The 19,583-nt window shown below is 50.0% G+C and overlaps 3 protein-coding genes across 3 annotated transcripts; 2 read left to right on the forward strand and 1 right to left on the reverse strand.

Moving 5' to 3' along the window:
- Window positions 1-70: 70 nt before the first annotated feature.
- Window positions 71-1,303, reverse strand: FOL3 (folylpolyglutamate synthase; the record flags this gene model as incomplete). Its single annotated transcript, XM_024467553.1, has 1 exon — window positions 71-1,303. The coding sequence occupies one exon, from the start codon at window positions 1,301-1,303 to the stop codon at window positions 71-73; it is 1,233 nt and encodes a 410-aa protein (XP_024324769.1).
- Window positions 1,304-1,633: 330 nt separating this feature from the next.
- Window positions 1,634-3,696, forward strand: VC83_03916 (uncharacterized protein). The gene is made up of 3 exons (XM_024467554.1): window positions 1,634-1,859; window positions 1,927-2,653; window positions 2,706-3,696. The coding sequence occupies exons 1-3, from the start codon at window positions 1,849-1,851 to the stop codon at window positions 3,324-3,326; spliced, it is 1,359 nt and encodes a 452-aa protein (XP_024324766.1). The 5' UTR covers window positions 1,634-1,848; the 3' UTR covers window positions 3,327-3,696.
- A 21-nt stretch (window positions 3,697-3,717) lies between these two features.
- Window positions 3,718-9,287, forward strand: VC83_03917 (uncharacterized protein). The gene is made up of 10 exons (XM_024467555.1): window positions 3,718-4,436; window positions 4,500-4,634; window positions 4,682-4,711; window positions 4,776-4,840; window positions 4,890-5,331; window positions 5,384-5,762; window positions 5,815-6,308; window positions 6,379-7,290; window positions 7,344-8,005; window positions 8,053-9,287. The coding sequence occupies exons 1-10, from the start codon at window positions 4,272-4,274 to the stop codon at window positions 8,984-8,986; spliced, it is 4,218 nt and encodes a 1,405-aa protein (XP_024324767.1). The 5' UTR covers window positions 3,718-4,271; the 3' UTR covers window positions 8,987-9,287.
- Window positions 9,288-19,583: the final 10,296 nt, after the last annotated feature.

Consider the following 19,583-nt stretch of genomic DNA (forward strand, 5'->3'; position numbering starts at 1 on the left):
ACTGTTGGGGGCTATTGTAGTTGAAGCGATATGGTATTTATTCCAGTTCAGGGTATCGGATTGAAAGGGGCTACTTGCTCTCTGATTCGGCATTACGGAGTAATCGCAGGACGTCAGAGACAAGGTATAAACTCCCTGCGATGACCAGGGGCCCGCCTGCCGAGGTATCAGCTGCCCAGCGCAGTGCTCCCAAAACATCACTGCCAGCCTCATACTGCTGTTGTGTTTCAACACCAGCGCTGGAAATGCTGCTAAGGATACCCGCCGATGCCATAGGGTGAACCCACGGCATTCCATCAACGGGCCCGAATTCAGTCGTTACCACGTTGTCGCCAGACTGCACAAGGGGCTTCAGAATGCTATTGAGCTCTTTCCCTGCTGATGCGGCGAGGACCCATGTCACCTTAGTCGAATTTGGGCGCAGTTTGCGATCGACGAAAGCTCCGAGGGCTGCTGCTGATTGCGCATTGTGTGCGCCATCAAGTGTGGTCGGCTCCTGCCGCCCGGTAATAACGCCGATTCCTATTTGCTGCAACCTCCCTGGCCATTGTAATTTTCGTACAGCACGCAAGATCTGGTCCAAGGGAGGGTTGGGGTTCCCGGTTGCTATCTGAAATGCGTTGTATGCGCACGCGAGGTTATCCAACTGATGCGGCTCGAAATTATCTTCCGATATCTCCTTGGCAACAGCAGAGCCCGTTGCGCTCAGGGTGACCTCGGTGCCAATGTCCCGAGCATGCTTTTCTACGACTTCCCGAACAGAAGGGGGGTTGGTGCTGTCTAGCACACAGGGTACTCCTGGTCTCATGATGCCTGCCTTTTGCAGTGCTATTTCCTCAAGTGTGTTTCCCAGGAACGACTGGTGGTCAAGTCCCATCTTGGAGATAACAGTGACAGCCTTGTTCTCCAGGATATTTGTCGCATCCAATTTCCCACCCAACCCAACCTCTATCACGCCCATCTCGATCTTCTCTCGTGCGAATATTTCGAACGCAGTGGCGGTCAGGAGCTCAAATTCAGAGGCGCCGACCCCCTCATCCTTGTTCCTGTTGTTGACCAGGCGCTCAGCCTCGAGAAATACCGACTCCTGCACCGCCTTATCGTTGATCGTGATGCAGTCCCACCTGTCCATGAGGTGCGGGGATGTGAAACGGCCGCTTCTGATGCCGCTGGCCTGTAGCATGGCCGAAAGGTACGCGCATATTGTTCCCTTCCCATTGGTACCCGCGACGTGAATCGCCTTCCAGGTCTGAGGCGTGTGTTGAACCAGGCGCGCAATGCGCCTCAGGCCAAGCTCTATCATCTTCCAGCTGTCGCGGCTCGCATTTCGAGTAAACGAAACCTAGAATTCACCTCCGAGTCATCGCAGTCGCCAAGGTACCAGCTGCTGTCGTCGTCGTTGCAGCTGTTGCGGTGCTGCTGGCTATATTTCAGACGTGAGTCAGTCTCTTTGGAGCACTGAGGTCGTAAATCTTCAGAATCGATGATGTTCCTGAAATATTTTAGCGCGAGTTCTTAGCGCGATTTCGGAACAAAAAGCCACAGATACAAGGTACTTTCAGTGCTGTACTGGAGCATTGTTACCTCGGGGGCGCACGATCTGATTGGCTGATGAATTTTGTCACCCCGTCACGCTTTACATCGCCCGCCCGCCTCCCCAATAATCCGTCACTTCAGGTATCTCACTCCCAAAATCAATTGACGCCGTCGACCCCTACGTCTGAGAATATTATCTGAAATCTTTCCGAATTCATCGCGATTTCTATAACCCCAATTCGCGACCGTCCTTCTCTCCACAAATCCAAACACTTGTCGAACTCTACCCCAGAGTTGCGCGCCACATCTGACATGGGCCTGCCGTAAGTTGCCTTCGCGATTAGCCCCAATCAACATGCTCTGCGGTTGCTAACATGAATTCACCAACAGATTATTCGTAACGCCTGCCCATAACGGGACATCGCCGAGGCCTGGTGACAAGGAAACTTCCAATGAGCGAACTACCATTCGGAGACAACGTACCGCCCGTCGCGGGCGCACTATCTCCAGCAGCGAGCGCCTACGAGTCCGAAATGGAGGCAGATTCTCTTTCCAGGAGCCACCAAGCATAACTTCGCTAATGGAAGAAAGCGCTGCCGCTGCTCTAGAAGAAAGAATCACCAGGACTACCATGGAGGAGCGCTGGCGGCGCGCGCAAATGCAAGGCGCACCCGTCCTGATTCCTTCGCCTTGGGCCGACCGTTCCACGCCCCCTCTACCATCAATGGCAGAGAACCCTGCTCCCCGCGTCATGCCCCCGAATCCTTGGGGTTGGAACTCGCAACCTGATGGGCCACTTCTTCCTCCTGCGCCAGAGTCCCCCCCTCTGTTCGCGGCTCGGGCGGCTTGGAGGAGTGCGCCGCCCACAGGATATGATCGGCGAGTAGTTATCCAACGGCTGTACAATGATCGTGCACAAGCCCGCCGCGCAAGGATTGCTATTGCCGCCCGGAACCACCCTTCGAGAAGCATAAGGCTTTCTGTTGCTGAGCAAAATGCATTTTTAGAAGCACAGAATGAGTTGCTCAATTCCCTGACGGAGGAACAATTGATGGCTTCGGATGCTGACCCCTTGGGAACACCGCCTCCTTGGATGAACAGCTCAATCCTATCCCAGGTCAGTCCGCCATATCCATCTATATAATTCGGTTTTCTAACGTGCCATCTAGCTGAGAGATGAACAAAGCGCAAGTGTTTTGCCAAGCGCAAGTGCCTTGCCGCCTTCAGAGAACAACTCTGCAGAGAGGCGCCGATTCCGTCTACCACGCGTTGATGGCCTTGGCGACCGTGAGCGGAGTTTAAGCCCTGGCGGAGACGGAGAATGGGACACTTTGCTCACCACCATCAGTCCCGACCCGCAGCCGCCAAGTGCAGGGTCGTCTTTCGCATCGACATCTGCCTCTGACGCTGCCTCGTCAGTACCAACTTCCACGTCTTCCGCTACGTCAATAGGGCCGCCGATAGAAGTCGATTATGGTACCTCGTTTGAGAACATTTGCGAGTATGTTGAGGCTAATTCGCCATCATCGGATCCGGACGAGGAGGAGCAGGAGATGTTGGATTTTTTTGATGCCCGTGAAGCTGGAGAGAGGTTCTGGCGCGGATACACAGATTTTGTGGCAGCGCGAGCTGACCGAGTCGCTAGACACGCGAGTCAAGCTGATGGGGAGAGTATGGGAGGCATGCAACGCATTGTCCGGCGACTGGCTCGCAGACAGGACATTCCAGATGAGTGGTGGGCAGAAGTTGGACTCAGCCGGACTATACCTCGCGAGCTGGTCCAGTCATGATAAAAGCAGGAAAAGTTTCAGTTTTTTATGGGAAAGCGCACATCACTGATATTCTCGCTTCTGGGGGCGTCCAAAACCATGGGCTGCGTGGGAGACGAGGAGGCGCCATTATGGAGGCGATTTGATATCACTGTCGACAACGTATGTAATACACATGTAAAGTAACTTGCTTGAACTGCAAAAAAAAGCACGATATCCACGGCGACCTCTCGTTATCATAATAGCTTAGTTGCTTCACAGACCAGGGGAAGCTGGTACTTGCCTTAGCTGTACGAAAGCTGACATCTTGCATCATTAATCTTGACCAGATAGAAGGTTATCATAAATGGACACTCAATTCCACTGTGAAAACAAACTTTATAGAAAACTGCAGCTTGCTCTAGTTTGTGTATTTTTCAATTTCTTGAGTCCTTTGATATTATCCTCGGAGTGTATTTGTTATTCCTTGGCTCCACTTCGGCCTCGGATTAACATGCATGGGTCTCGACGACGATGAGAGGGCCATCCCTTTTCGGTAGACGCAAGCCACATCCTCAGCCTTACCTAGGGAGACCCCTGCAACCAAGTATACTGGGCGTTTGCCAGCTCAATTTCGGAATTTAGCTCGTACAGACCGGCCAATGCGACTGACTCCCTAACCGATCCTCCCATAGCCCGTCAAGCTTGAGGCTACGACCACCAGACCACGAAATCCCCACGACAAGAGCCCGAAGACGCCGTGCGTGCTCCCCCAAAGACGAACTGCCCCCCGATCCTGTCAATACAGCCGCGACCCTTGCCTATAAGCCGGGCCCCTCCTCCGAACTGCCATAGGTGAAACGCAAAGACGAGATTCGTGGATCGAGGACTGAGGCAGGGCAGATGATGTGATGAGACGTTCTCCAGCACGGCTTGCTTCGTTTCTCTCTATCGGCATACAATAGCGTTGCTGCCACCGCAAGACGCATGGTCATGGTTTTCCATGCGCCATCGTCAGGGGAGCGGCAGGCGAACGGCAGAGCTGGGGCACAGGGACGCGGAAATGGAAGAGTAGAGAGGGCACATGGGACACCTAGGAAGGAGGGTGCGGTGAAGGAGAAGGCGGTGCAGGATCCCGGGTTGAAAGACTACGTGAGTTCGGCGGCTACAAACCAACGCCATATATGGGCATTGTCTGACTTACTGTGCTTTCAGCGCTTAGGAGAGTGTATCGGAAAGGGCGCGTTTGGGTCGGTGTATAAAGCATTCAACTGGGGAACTGGGGAGGCGGTGGCCGTGAAGCAGATCCGTATTGCGGACTTGCCCAGGAGTGAATTACGCAACATCGAGGTATGCTCAGAAGTTACAATGCCTTGGACTGAACTGACATTTTGCAGGCTGAAATCGATTTATTGAAGAACTTGAATGTAAGTCTTTGTCCACGGTGGCTTTCGTGGGCGGCAAGGGCGGAGCCGGTACTAACTGTCTCAGCATGATAATATTGTCAAGTATCTGGGTTTTGTGAAGTCACCAGAGTGTTTAAACATCATTCTCGAGTAAGTCTTGCTGCTCAATTGGTCATAAAACGCTTTCTAAGTATGTCAGATATTGTGAGAACGGCTCTCTGCATTCGATATGCAAGAACTTCGGAAAGTTTCCCGAGAATCTGGTTGGAGTATATATGGCGCAGATACTGCAGGGTCTCCTTTACCTGCATGACCAGGGTGTTATTCACAGAGATATTAAAGGCGCCAATATTTTGACCACCAAAGATGGAAAGGTAAAGCTTGCCGACTTCGGTGTATCCACGAGTACCCTGGCCGCAACAGGAGACAAGGAAGCCCAAGTTGTAGGCACGCCTTATTGGATGGCACCAGAAGTTATCCAGCTTTCAGGGGCAACTACTGCTTCAGATATATGGAGCTTGGGCTGCACTGTGATAGAGCTTCTGGAGGGAAAGCCACCGTATCATAAACTGGCACCAATGCCTGCATTGTTTGCCATTGTCAATGATGACCATCCGCCTCTTCCAGAGGGTGTCTCTCCTGTAAGCTATCCCACCCCTGATCTGATGTTGAAGTTTCTCATGGCGATTATAGGCGGCTCGCGATTTCTTGATGCAATGCTTCCAAAAGGATCCCAATCTCAGAGTTTCAGCTCGCAAACTCCTAAAGCACGCATGGATTGTGGGATCTCGCCGAAGCGATGCTCCGATACCTAAGCCACCGGCGAACTTCAATGAAGCCGTTGAGGAGGTTAAACAATGGAACGAAGCTCTGCGGTCTCCGAACAATGGATCTTTGAAGACGTCAACAAGGTCAAGTGTTGCAAGCCCTCTTCCACAAAGAAGAGATGCCTCCTTACGGAATGTGCACAACGAGCAGCAATCTTCTGCATTGGGGGTGCCTGCCAAGGGCCCCTTGGTGTTAGCAAAGCCTCGAATTTACGCCGAGGCTTTTCGGACTCCTGAGGCGATCGGTAAGTTGTTTGTTTACTACCTCGCCTACTCCCACTAATAATATTTGAATAGGTGATGATAATTGGGACGACGATTTTACCACATCAATCTCGCCAAGCTCTCTTCGCCTTCCACATCTCAAACCACACGACAACTTCGGCGGATTGTTTTCCTCAGACAAGTTAAAACTACTTGCTTCTGCTGATATGGGCTTTGATTCTGGAAGTGATAACTGGGATGAAAATTTCGAAGGTGATTTGATTACTATCAAGGGACCGCGACGCTTCGCTGAGCCTGACTACCAAGAGCTCGAGACCATTCGCCCTTATCCTATCAAACCAAAGACGAACCACGATCTGAAGCCTCCTGCTCCTACAAACCTAGTTCGCAAGCGTTCCATGACGCTCCCTCAACGTCCGAAGACAGCTAACAAAAACCAACCTACTTCTAAATTTGCCTTGCCAGCGCGACCTGCGGCGTTGTTCCGGGAACAGACTATCGAAGACTATTCTGACCTTTATTTCGAGAACGAAAGCGTGTTTGATAGAAGGATGAGTGCTACAAAGGTAACTTTCTACTTTCCACTTTCAATTCAACCCTACGTATGTTATCTAAGCATCACTAACGGTCATTCAGGACGATTTGCTTTCTCCAAAGCTATTTCATCCATCCGACTTGACAAGCGCGCCGAAATCCGGTTCGCCCGTCATCGGTGGAAGTGTCAGGAGGCACATTACGCCACGTCAGGATGTGGATGAACAGTCTATTCGACGCGCAAACTCTTCTGTTGAAATTCAACGTTATGCTGAGGATGAAGAGGATGAAGATTTCTCTGCTTTGTTCGCGAACGGCCCCGCCGTCTCAGAGCGCGATGTATCAGATCTTGGCTCCGAGGATGGCGCACTGATGCTTCACTCGAAGCTGTCTAACAACTCCTGGCTTGGAGATGAAGATGACGAAGATGACCCATTCGCATCCTTAGAGCAAGGCTTCGATGAGATGGACCTGCAAGCAAACATTGCCCGCGACAAACATGCGCGTCTTTCTACCTTGGTGGAGGGCCTGATTAGCTCGCTGAAGACAACTACCGGTGAGGAAATCTTGACTGACAAGTCGGAAGAGCTACTTGATGTTCTATACGAATCTCCCGAATCGAAGGCCATGATAATCAGTGCTCATGGTATGCTTCCAATCCTCGAGATCCTGGAGCCATGTACTGTCAAGACTCGGGAGAGCTTGATTCTCTGTCTCCTGAAGGTTGTAAATGCCATCATACTCGGCACTGTTGACATCCAAGAGAACCTGTGCTTCGTCGGAGGCATCCCAATCATCACCAAGTTTGCTGCTAGACAATATTCAAACGAAATCAGACTCGAAGCCGCAGCGTTCGTCCGTCAGATGTATCAAACATCTACCTTGACACTGCAAATGTTCGTCAGCGCAGGTGGTCTCAATGTCCTGGTTGAGTTCCTAGATGAAGACTATGATGAAGCTCGGGACCTTGTCCTCATTGGTGTCAACGGTATTTGGAATGTGTTTGAGCTACAGGTAATGAGACGTCGATCTATTTTTGTAATATCACAAGCTAATGAAGTATATAGGGCCCAACTCCAAAGAACGACTTCTGTCGCATATTCTCTAGGAGCAAGATCCTCTATCCTCTATCTTTGGTCCTTAACAGGGTCCTGGATGAAGAAGGAGAAATCCCCGAGCTCATCGAGGGACGCATTGTGAACATCTTCTATCTATTCTCTCAAGCTGAGAACTATGTCAAAGAAGTCGTTGCAAACCGCATAATGCTGAAAGGTGTCTTGAAAGACCTTCGCCGGATGTCCCCGGTTCATCAGATCACTATGCTTAAGTTTATCAAGAACTTGTCGATGCTGTCTACAACACTGGATGCATTACATTCTTCGAACGCCATCGAACTGCTCATTGATCTCCTTGGCTCTAGCAGAAGAAAGAACCAAGTTCATTTCCGAGAGATCTGCAACCAGGTCCTGAACACAATGTATAACTTGTGTAGGTTAAGCAAGGTTCGACAAGAAGATGCAGCAGTAAATGGGATAATCCCGCTGCTCAAGAAGATCATGGAGGGCGATAGACCACCGAAGGAGTTTGCACTCCCAATCTTGTGTGACATGGCTCACTCTGGAAAAGTTGGACGAAAGTACCTGTGGCAAAACCAAGGTCTTCAGTTCTACATCTCTTTGTTGGGAGACCAGTATTGGCAGGTTACGGCGTTGGATGCTATCTTTATATGGTAAGTACAAAGGGTTGTATTCAATTGCACTGTACTAATAGTATTAGGCTCCAAGAAGAGACAGCTCGAGTCGAAAAATGCCTTCTCGATGGCCATTTCACAGAAGCAATCGTCAAATGTTTCAATACTCCGAAGGCAAACAACTTTGACTACAACCTACTCGAACCACTTCAAAAACTTCTCAGACTGTCACCACCAGTTGCCGCTTCACTCGCCCGCTTTGATATGTACTCCGGTATCCTTCAGAAGCTAAACCACAAGAAAGCGGTCATCCGTCTCAACTTGCTGAGGATCGCCCGCAGCATCTGTGAACCAAGTGAAGAGTGTGAACAGGACATCCGATCTCACCATCTCTTCGAAGCCATTGAGGGATTGGCAGATCACGATGGTGCAGTGTTGGTGAGAAACATGGCAAGCGAACTTGTCAGGTCCACGTTTGAAACCACAGGTGTCCGTGAACAAGACGTGCACAGCAGTGCCCGCAAGAGCCGTAGAAATGTTCGGAGGCAGAGCTCGTTCCCTACAGCAAGCCAGAGAATGGCGAGCCCCACTACTCCTACACATGGCGGCCGTGCCAACATTAGCTTTGGGACCTTGATGGATTCGTTCAACTCACCAAGGCGCCCTGGTCTGAGTGGAGAAGGCCGATCTCGCCCAAGCAGCAGGGATGGCTCTCAGATGCTGAGCAAAATGGGAAGCTCAGAGTCTATGACCGGGACTCCAGTGATCAAGAGCCGTCTTCCTAGGACTTCAGTTGCATTGAGAACTTCTAGGGCATCGCTGGCTGGACCCATCCCACGGGATTCAAGGGTTGAGCCAACTTTCAGCCCCAGGAAGAGAGGAGACAGTGGTGGAAGCTTGACCAGCAGCAGCAGTGGAGGGAGGGTCAGGAGCGACCCAAAGCAACCAAGTGCCAGTATGAGCCACCTGGTGTCAAAGAGAAGGCCAAGGGCCCCAAGCGGCGACATCAAGTGGTCTTAAACTGGGAAAACTCGATGATAGCTTCAGCGGCACAATCTGCTGGCTAGTTATCACGTCAAAATCAAAAGCAGAAATTCGGATATGGGAGCCGGATGAGGCTCCCATGGGTCTGGTGGGTATAATTGTTTTTACGCCATGTTCATCAGGGCGTTTGTATGGGATACGCTTTAAACTGCATAGATAGCGGAGGGGAACGGGGATGGATGGCCTCAGTGTTATGGATCACAGACTATGGATCAGAGAAACTTGTTATGCCGGTGTCTGTTAAAGCAAAAGACGCAATGAGATTATAGGAATTAGCTAAACAATCCTATAATAAATGACTATTTAAATTCAACCTCTCGATACCGCAAGGGCAAGTAAGAGTTATGTTCTTGGGATAAGTCCCCACTGACAATTTAGCTCAGCCAAACCAGGAAAGGAGGCACCATATCCATGCCTTGACCAGTGTTCGGCACAGATACCGGAATACCTGTGGTATCCAGGTATTTACCTGGGTAATTACCTACCTGGACTCATTATCAAAATACCTGGGTATCTGGGTATTTTCAGATACATACCCAGATACTAGCCAAGCGTTGCTAAGAGCACTAAGGCGCACAAATACTGAAGTCTAAAAGACTCTCCATTGTCTGAGGCGCCTACAGACTTTGATGGCTATGATACTCGCGATGAGCCATCCTTACCACAGCCACCTGCCCCTCTTCAGCCATCAAGCCCAATACATGTCTTTCTACAGCCGCCTAGCCAAATGCTGCCACCAACTCAGTCTGAGCTGTTCACTAAGCATCTGTATTCAAGAGTACTACTTGAGACAAGTCCATCGACGGTTCAAGTAAGCTGTCTACAGCCTGGTTGCAAATACTTGCCAGCAGCTCAAACACAAGCTCAATCTACTGCGTCAACTGGGAATCTTTGGAAACACTATAATCTAAAGCATAAAGCAATTGTGTATGCTCTTAGAAATAGGACACCAACACCCTCAACACAGTCTAGTAGTGCATCGTCGTTTTTTGAGCCTAGAGACCAGCAAGCTTGGTCGTCCTCCTGTAACGCTGACTTCTAAACGATAGAAGACACAGAGGTTCTCTTGCGTAAAGGTTTACTTATCAGAGGAGGCAGGGGATCAGACACAAAGGCTTCAAGTAACACGTTACTAGTATATAACAAATACTGTATTGAGTTGAGCACGAAGCTCCTATCTAAGGAAATACTATCTACTTATATAGTGGCGTCGTGCCTAGTGGACTCTTGGGAACTCACTCGAGTCCTCGGAGTCCTGGACTCTTAGGACTCTTCTCATCATCCTGCGAGTCCATCACGTGCCTAGTGGACTCCTGGGAACTCACTCGAGTCCTCGGAGTCCTGGACTCTTAGGACTCTTCTCATCATCCTGCGAGTCCGTCACGTGATACTTTCGGAACTACTATTCCCCGCTGCCCCTCCAGGTACCAGGGCCGGTCTCATGCGACCTCCCTCCTTCCTGTCCTGTAGTTGGCCAGCCTTCTTGTTCCGTCGTAACACTCGCTCCCTTCCCCTGGGCATTCGTCTCGAATCCTATAAGTACGTCCATGTCCCCGGGACTCTGCTGCTCCTCAGCGAGTCCTTCAACATGCAACATGCCTACTGACACTGCCCGCAAACTCCAGGAACGCAACGATCTTGTCCGTCGAATAAAGAACCACGGATACGAACTACCCGAAATGGATTCTTGCTCGAACTGCGCGAGGCGAAACATTACTTGCGTGTCGTCTCCAAATGATTCACGGCGGTGCGCCGAGTGCGTTCGTCGCAACTTGAAAGAAAAGTGTGACTGTATGGGTCCTGAGCATCCCGACTGGGTGAAGCTCGAACGGGAGGAGGATCGCCTGGATCGCGAAGAGGAAGAAACCCTTTCGAAGTTACTTCGTCTGCGAAAGCAGAAACGCCTCATCCGAACCCGTGGTAAAGATATGCTCCGACGAGGTTTGAAAACCCTCGACGAGCTTGATGCGGCAGAGGAGGCCGAACGTGTGGCTGCTGAGAAGCGTGACGCTGTTGAGGCTGAGGAACAGGCAGTTAGCGCTGCCTCCTCGTCTGTGACCGGGACCCTCGCTTCCTCCGATCCACTGGCCTACTCCCCTGCATCTTGGGATCAATGGCTGGCGGATGGCGGCGTCGATATTCCTCCAGCAGTTCTTTGCTGATGTTCCTTGTTGGTTCCCACGAATTATCCGTAGGTTCGTAATTTTCCCATTTTATCAAAAACTCTTCTCGACGTCCTACTAACCTTCTGTCTAGGATCGCTTCGACCTCATATTCGATTATCTCATTCTCGGGTTGGAGTTCGGTGTCGGTCGCAATTGGGGTATTTCCTCTTGCTGGTTCCAGTAGTGAGACATGAAATACCGGGTGTAGTCTAGACTTCCTGGGTAGCTGCAGTCTGTAATTAACTGAGCTGACTTTGTTCAATATTTTGAATGGTCCCAGTTTCTTGAAGTCCAACTTTGTGCTTGGTCGTTTCGTTTTGATATGTTTCCGGAGTAGGTATACTTTATCCCCCTCCTTGAAGGCAGGTTCCATACTGCGCTTCTTGTTTGCGTATGCGGCGGATCGTTCATTTAAGAATTGGATGTCCGTCGCAAGTTGTTCGTGGAACGATTTCAGTTGTTCCACCACGATCAGGGCTTGTTCAGCTCGTGATTCATCCGGTCTTGGTTGCCTATATGCTTCTGGCTGGTAGCCATAATTGGCAAAGAACGGTGAGACTTTCGTTGCTTCTGTCATCGCGCTGTTATATGCAAACTGTGCGATGGGTAAGATCTGAACCCAGTTATCCTGTTGATGATTGACATAGCTTCGCAGGTACTGTTCAAGGGTCTGATTTAATCTTTCTGTTTGGCCGTCTGTCTGGGGATGAAAAGCTGTTGATAGCTTATGATTTGTTCCCAGTAGCGCCATCAATGATTTCCAGAATTTCGAAGTAAAGAGCTTGTCTCTATCTGAGATGATTTCTTCTGGCATCCCATGATCGGCTAATATGACTCGAATGAAGGTATATGCGAGCGCCTCGGCGTCGCTAGCTTCTAGATATGGTATAAACTTCCCATATTTCGTGAGTCTTTCCGTGATGACGAGGATAGAGTCGTATTCTATTCCTGTTAACGGGTCCTTGGAGGGTGGAAGCTTGACGATGAAGTCCAAAGCTATTGATTTCCACGCTCCTTTTGGTACTGGTGTCGACTTGAGTTGTCCGTATGGCAGATGCCTATTGGATTTTGACTTGCTGCAAATGTCGCACTCTCTTACCACTGTCTCTACCTGCTTCCTCATACCTGGGAAGTAGTAGTGTCGAGTGATTCGTTCGAAGGTTCGTGTTACTCCCTGATGACCGTGTGCTGGTAACGAGTGTTGTTCTTGCACCAGCGGGCGTCTCATTTGACTTGGGACATACACTAACCCTTTGTATCGAATCAATCCTTGTTCGTCGATGGTGAAGTCGCCTTCGACTTTGGACAAGACTCGCTTGGCGCATTCGTCTGTTGCGTAAGCTTTCTTGAGTCTTTCCTCGAGTTCTGTATCTTCGATGACTGAGATCGTCGCTAGTAACTCGTTGTACTGTATTCCTGCATCTGTTTTCTTCAGAATTGCTCTAGGTCTTTCTTCCTTTGGGCCGGCGTAGTCGGTCCGTCTGCTGAGAGCGTCTGCTCTTGCATTCTCGGAGCCCTTGCGATAGGTTATCGTGAAGTTGTAGGCTGCGAGGGTTTCTGCCCAGCGGACTTGTCTGCGGTTTAAAACCTTGGTCGTGGTGAAGTATATGAGGTTCTTGTGATCCGTCCATACCTGCACAGGGTAGGTGGATCCCTCAAGATATACTCGCCACTGCTCAAAGGCAACGACAATAGCCAGTAGCTCCTTGTCGTGGATGTCGTAATTGAGTTCCGCGGGTGACAGTTTCCTAGAGTAGTACGCGATTGGTTTGAACTTACCGTTCTCGTCTGGTTGATTCAGACATGCTCCAATTGCGAAGTCAGAAGAGTCCGTTTCGAGGATGATCTTCTTTGCAGGGTCAAATGTAGCAAGGATAGGTGCTTCCGTGAACTTCGTCTTAAGTTCCTGGAAAGCAGCCTCTGCCTTGTCCGTCCATTTGAATTCGAGATCCTTTCTGGTAAGCTCCGTGAGTGGTTGAGCTACCTTGGAATATCCCGAGATGAATCTTCGGTAGAAGTTGGCGAAGCCTAGGAAGGCTTGCACTTCCTTGACCGTGGTCGGTGTTGGCCATTCCAACACTGCCGTTACTTTTGCTTGGTCCATCTTGATGCCATGCGTTCCAATAATGTAACCCAAGAATTCGACTTGGTTTTTATGGAACTCGCACTTCTCTGGTTTGAGGAGTAAGCTGTACTCCTTTAGTTTCTTCAGGACGAGTTTGACATGCTTGACATGCTCCTCCTTGGTTGCTGAATACACCAGGACGTCGTCTAGGTAGACAATGGTAAAGATGTCTAAGTATTCGTGCAAAGCATCATTCATCAGTCGTTGCATAGATGCGGGTGCGTTTGTTAGCCCAAAGGGCATGACTTGATACTCGAATAGGCCATAGCGGGTGCGGAATGCTGTTTTCCACTCTTCCCCAGCCTTGATTCGGATCAGGTTGTATGCTCCTCGCAGATCTAGCTTACTGAAGATCTTTGCTCCTTGAAATCTATCGTGTAGTTCGTTGATTAACGGCAGGGCATACCTGTCCTTGATTGTGATGTTGTTCAACGCTCGATAGTCCACACATAACCGTAGGGAGCCGTCTTTCTTTGGTACGAAAAGCACCGGACTTCCTGCTGGTGATGTGGATGGTCTGATGAATCCTTTCGCTAGGTTATCATCGATGTACTCCTTAAGTACCTTCAGCTCCTTCTCCGATAGCTGATATATTGGTCCGAACGGTGGACTCTTGTCTTTCTCCAAAGGTATCTCGTGATCCCATGGTTGGTGCTTAGGAAGCGCCTCGTTCTTAGGGCCTTCCTGGAATAATTGCTCGTATTCCTTGTACTCCACCGGTATACTCGTCGGTGAGGATGCCTGGGCTAGGTCATCGAGCTCGGAGGTTGCACATAACTCCTTCCGGCCCTGGGAGGGTTTCTCCCATTGTCGCGTGTCCGTCCGTTGTTCACACGCGCACTGGCTCATCACAACTTTCTCGTTCCACCAGTCGATCTGGGGGTTGTGTTTCTTGAGCCATGGCACACCAAGGATGCACGCATGGTTGTCCATGTGCACGATGTCAAACTGAATCGTTTCCTTGTGCCCGTGTAGCATGACCATTTCCAATGGGACCGTTTCGTGGGTCACCATTCCTTCATTAGTCGAGATGGGCTCTCCATCTACGACCATTAATGGGTATGGTTCGGTTTTCAATTGCATCTTGAAACCTTGCGTGTCTGCTACTTTCTTTGTCATAAAGTTGCCCGTCGCTCCTGAGTCAATCATTGCTCGGAGGTGTCGCTGTTGTATCTTAGCGACCACATATAGTTGCATGCTGCCCATCGTGGTGCATAGCTGGTCTGTACTAGGCCTCTTCGTGTCGCTCGCCGGTGGCCTACCGTCGAGGACTCCTAGTTTTTTGACTCGTCCGAGGAAGGATAGTATTCATCCGCTTCCAATGGTGGTCCTTGGGGAGATCGTTTCCCTCGCTCTTCTGCTTCGTCTAGCAGATGTGGGTATTTCTCGTATACCTGTTCGCTTTTGATAGGCAAGTCCCCTTCAGACTGGCTTTGCCTGAGGGCGTGAACTTGCTCTGCGTCTCTGAAGTGTATCCTGGGCGAGGATCGGGGAAACAACTGATTCTGGTGTTTCTTTTTCCAGTGGAGCTTGCAGTCATCTTCGCTGCAATACTCCCAGTAGACATACCCGTGCCAGGGATGATCAGTCTCTGTTGCGTCTGTCGTTGATAGTTCCCGCTGTCCTCTCACCCATGCACTATCTTCCCTCGGAGGCGTGGAGAACGTGTCTAGTTGCTCCATGGCTCTCCTTTCGATGCGTGGAGTGGGTCTCGCATTTTCCCGTCGCAGCATACCTCTGGCTTTCTCGTCGTACTTCTTCAGGGCTCTCCTGCGGTCCTGGTAGTAAAGTTCGACGCTTTTCATATACTTCAGTTTAGCCATATGCTCGACATCCTTCTCCAGTTCTTCCGCTTCTTGGGCTTCCAACTTAGCTACGTCTTGGGACGTGCCAAGCAGCCTGCGGGTATTCGTTAGTTGGTCGTAGTATCTCCAGAGGTCATCCTTGCAGTCGTCCACCTTGCACTTTAACGGAAGTTCCTGTAACAGGTTCCCGTAGATGCCTTTAAGCGTGGGGATTCTCCTCTGGCCGCTGGGCTTGTCTCGTTCGGCCCTAATCTTCGCGTGGGCGTGTTTTGCCATGCGTCTTACTACGCTCTTGCACCGTGGACTCATTGGTTCTGTAGGTGCGAGTTCATCGAAGGTCTCCTGTTCCGAGACGGTGAACGATTCCGCCTCCGACCCTTCGTCTGAGCTCTCGTCTTCTGGGGTGATTTCGCCGTTTATTCCCCAGTCCTGTTTGCTCACAAACGTTGCGTTCAACTGTCCTGTCCAGGTGGCATTGAGTTGTTTGCCGACTTTGCGTCCGCCGTTCCCTTTCTTTGGCTGTCTGCAGTCTCGGGCCATGTGGCCTGGCTTGTCGCAGTTAAAACAGAGCCGTTCCTTGAATTGTCTGTCTTTCTTAGGGTCACGGGGTCGTCCAGGTTTGAACGTGGCATCGAGTTCCATTGGGTCCGCCCAACGGTTGTCTCGCGGGTGTTGATCCCGTCGTCTGCCCTCGTTTCCCCGGTAGGGGTAACTTTTCTTGGGCTTGTCATAGGTCCGACGTTCCTTCTGGAATTCGTATAGTCGATTGTCGATTCGGACCGTATGTTCGATTAGCGCTACCATGTCCGTTGGTTGTTGTTCCAAACAGGCAAGTTCCATACGTATATGGCTCTTCAGCCCACGTCGGTAGTGGCTGATGAGTGCGCTGGCGTCCCATCCTGTCTGATTGCCGTATCTCTGGAATTCTGTGGAGTACGTGAGGGCGCTGCCAGTCTGCTTAAGTGCAAACAGATGGTCTTCCGCGGTCTTAATCTCATCGATGTCTCCGAACATGCGTCATAAAAATAGTCTGCGTAGTTGCCATGCTTCCATTGGTACTTTCATATTTGAAATAATCCTTGAGGAATGGTTCGATCCATCGCAGGGCTTCCCCCCTAAGGTAGGACGCAGTCCACAGGGCATAGCTCTCCTGGGTGGGAAACTTCTCGTCATTGAAGTGCTGGTACAGTTCGACCTGTAGCAAGAACACCTCAAGTTCCTTTCGGTTGCCGGAGTAAGTGTCGGGCAACTTGACGCGTAGAGTTTCCTTGAGTTCGTTGACGGCGGGTGCATCGGGCATCTCTTCATTCTCAGGCTTAGACCTCTGAGACGAAGTTGGCGTGGTGGGGGTTTTCCCCTTCGAACTGACGACAGACATGTTGCTTTGTGTATGAGCCGGTACCTCGTAGAAGTGGTGCTCAAAGTGTAACGCTGACTTCTAAACGATAGAAGACACAGAGGTTCTCTTGCGTAAAGGTTTACTTATCAGAGGAGGCAGGGGATCAGACACAAAGGCTTCAAGTAACACGTTACTAGTATATAACAAATACTGTATTGAGTTGAGCACGAAGCTCCTATCTAAGAACTAACTATCTACTTATATAGTGGCGTCGTGCCTAGTGGACTCCTGGGAACTCACTCGAGTCCTCGGAGTCCTGGACTCTTAGGACTCTTCTCATCATCCTGCGAGTCCATCGCGTGCCTAGTGGACTCCTGGGAACTCACTCGAGTCCTCGGAGTCCTGGACTCTTAGGACTCTTCTCATCATCCTGCGAGTCCGTCACGTGATACTTTCGGAACTACTATTCCCCGCTGCCCCTCCAGGTACCAGGGCCGGTCTCATGCGACCTCCCTCCTTCCTGTCCTGTAGTTGGCCAGCCTTCTTGTTCCGTCGTAACACTATTATGCTAACCATCCCTCCCTTGCCAATCTATTCACATTTCACGTGTTGGTTTTTACTTCTCTCACTACAAGGAAAAGTTTAGTCCACACATGGTAATCACTAAGGCTACCTCGACAGCGCCAGACCCTTTGGGGTCTGACGACTGAGCCGGGCGCACGACCCAGGAGCGCAGGAGCCGAGTGGCTCCCACGCTCGCCGGTCTTACGCCCCCATACGCTCCAGCGACCCACACGCCTCTCACACCCACCGCTCTTACGACCAATCACGGCCTCGAGAGCGCCGCTCCTGAGATCGCAATTGTCGTGGGACCACATGGAAGCGTGAGACCACCGGGCCTGAGAGCGCATGAGGGCGTAAGTCTAGCTATGGCGTGAGAGCTTATGGTTCGAAGGACCATTGGGAGTCCCAAGCCTCACTGATTAGCCCACACAACCTTTGGCACTGCTCCTGCGCACCTCAAGGTCCGATCGCACTCGTCGCATTCGAGAACGTGAGCCGGGGAGTTGAGGTGCTGGTCGAGAGACTGTTGGGTCCTGAAGGACCGGTCGCACTAACTATGCTAAATGATGAAAGAAGTTCGCACTTAACCTGCTATCAGGATATACATACGGAAGGTCCACCATAGCTACGGCTTAATAAAGCAGGCCCTTTGAAATTAGGCGGCCCTCGCAACCTGTGTGGCCCCTTGATATGTGAGGGCCACTAGCGCTAGCCACTCTGGATACGACCACCCCGGACTCACATTCAAAATCATGGGCTGGGGAAATTCAGTGTTGCTGGAGAGCTAGATGACTGCTAGTAAAAATAGCAACTACAGTCAAACCCCTGTTAAGACGATCTATTCGGTGCAGCAAATTATATCGTCTTAATGAGTATATCGTCATATTGGCCTGATTATCTAATCCAACCGTCCAAACTGGTTTGCTGCCTTGCTTGCCTCCGCAAGCTCTCAATAGCTGATTCTAGACGCTCTAAGCCCCGTAAATGGTCTGTATTAAGTGCATCTTGACTTTCCGTATAGTTAATTATAACCTGGAGAGCTTCGTGGGCTTCCTTTGCTGTATATTGAGGCTGGGTAGACTGCCCTTCTTCTTCGTCGTCTTCTCCTTCATTTTGAGTAGTAACTCCTAGGTGGTCATTGATAACCTGTTGTAAAACATCGTCTGGATTAGAAGTCGTTGCTTCTTCTGCATTTTCCTCAACTGGATTAAGGAAGTTTGACATCGCCATTGAATCCTGTATATTTCCAGCATGAATAACCTCGTTGTATAGCTCAGAAATGCCATTTGGTATAATAGGAGTAGGGAGGGATATCGGGGTTGAAACTAGAGTTGACTTTCGAAAGCAGTTATATATAGTTGTCTTTGTAACATCGTTGTTCCAACTGCGTAGAATCCAGCGTATAGCCATTCGAATATCAATAGCAGACTGTGGATCTTGGCCTGCCTCTATCGATTGAAGCATAAACTGAAGCCATTGCCGTCGATAGCATGCTTTGAAGTTTTGGATAATTCCTTGATCTAAAGGCTGATATCGACTTGTGCTATTTGCTGGAAGCCAGCATATTCGTATATTCGACGGAGGAGGATTGGTTTCAATAGCAGAGTAGTGAGCTGAGAAGTTATCCATTGTAAGTAGAACTTGATGTGTTGATCCAATATGCTGATAGAATTCTTGAAGCCATTCACACATAATAGTAGTATTCATCCAAGCCTTCTTATTCCATCGCCATCGCCCACCCATTGTTGATATGCTAACATTCCGTAGAGCTCGAGGAGTCTTCGCTTTACCAATAATCCATACAGGTAGACGATCTGATCCTGTTGCATTAACACAAAAGCAAAGAGAGATACGAGCTTTCTCTCTCTTTAATCCAGGGTAGGACTGTGATAAAAGCCCTCGTGACGGTATCATCTTCCAAAATAAGCCAGTCTCATCCATATTATATATATCCTCCTCTTGAAACTCTCCTGCAACAGTTTGGAGAGCCCTCATTTTGTCTTCTGCCGAGTCAGGAATTGATCCAGCTTCACCGTGTCGAATCCGTAATGATATATGGTATCGTTTCTTAAACCTCTCAAGCCAGCGGCTACTAAACTCAGGGCAGGGCTGGCCTGTATATTGAGGAAGTTGTGCCCAGATTCGCCGTGCCTTTTCTTGAAGTAAATCACCAGTTGTAACCCCTCCTTCTTGTTCAATTTGTATCTGCCAATCAAACAGAATTTTCTCTAGCTCTGGCCAGTTGCCAGTACGAAGTCGTAGGCTTGTCGGATGCGAAGAGTCATCAAGATTTGCAAACGTATTACTTAGAGACTCGGAGACTGTAGATTGGCTAAGCCGATGGCTGTACTCTTGAAAGAACCACTCGATACACTGCCTTTGAGTAGGCTTTGGGACTTGTCGATGAGCCCAGCGGCGTAGAGCACGTCGTTGTTCGATTGAGATCCCTCTCTTTGGCGGCATTGTGGATGGCTTCAATTCGATGGCATTACCCCTGCTAAGCCGATATTACGAGGTTTACAGACGATATCGTGGATAACGTACATGTATAGCGAAAGCACCAAACAAGCGAAAG

The sequence above is a fragment of the Pseudogymnoascus destructans genome (assembly GCF_001641265.1).
Source record: "Pseudogymnoascus destructans isolate 20631-21 unplaced genomic scaffold scaffold_8, whole genome shotgun sequence".
NCBI classification, from domain to species: domain Eukaryota; kingdom Fungi; phylum Ascomycota; class Leotiomycetes; order Thelebolales; family Thelebolaceae; genus Pseudogymnoascus; species Pseudogymnoascus destructans.

What these genes read in the sequence shown, in the direction of transcription:
- VC83_03916 (XM_024467554.1), top strand. An exon ending in ACAGCTCAATCCTATCCCAG is followed by an intron (nt 2,654 to 2,705) that starts GTCAGTCCGCCA and finishes CGTGCCATCTAG; the next exon opens with CTGAGAGATGAACAAAGCGC.
- VC83_03917 (XM_024467555.1), top strand. Translation starts at nt 4,272, where the DNA reads ATGGTCATGGTTTTCCATGCGCCATCGTCAGGGGAGCGGCAGGCGAAC. An exon ending in TCGGACTCCTGAGGCGATCG is followed by an intron (nt 5,763 to 5,814) that starts GTAAGTTGTTTG and finishes ATATTTGAATAG; the next exon opens with GTGATGATAATTGGGACGAC. An exon ending in GGAATGTGTTTGAGCTACAG is followed by an intron (nt 7,291 to 7,343) that starts GTAATGAGACGT and finishes TGAAGTATATAG; the next exon opens with GGCCCAACTCCAAAGAACGA.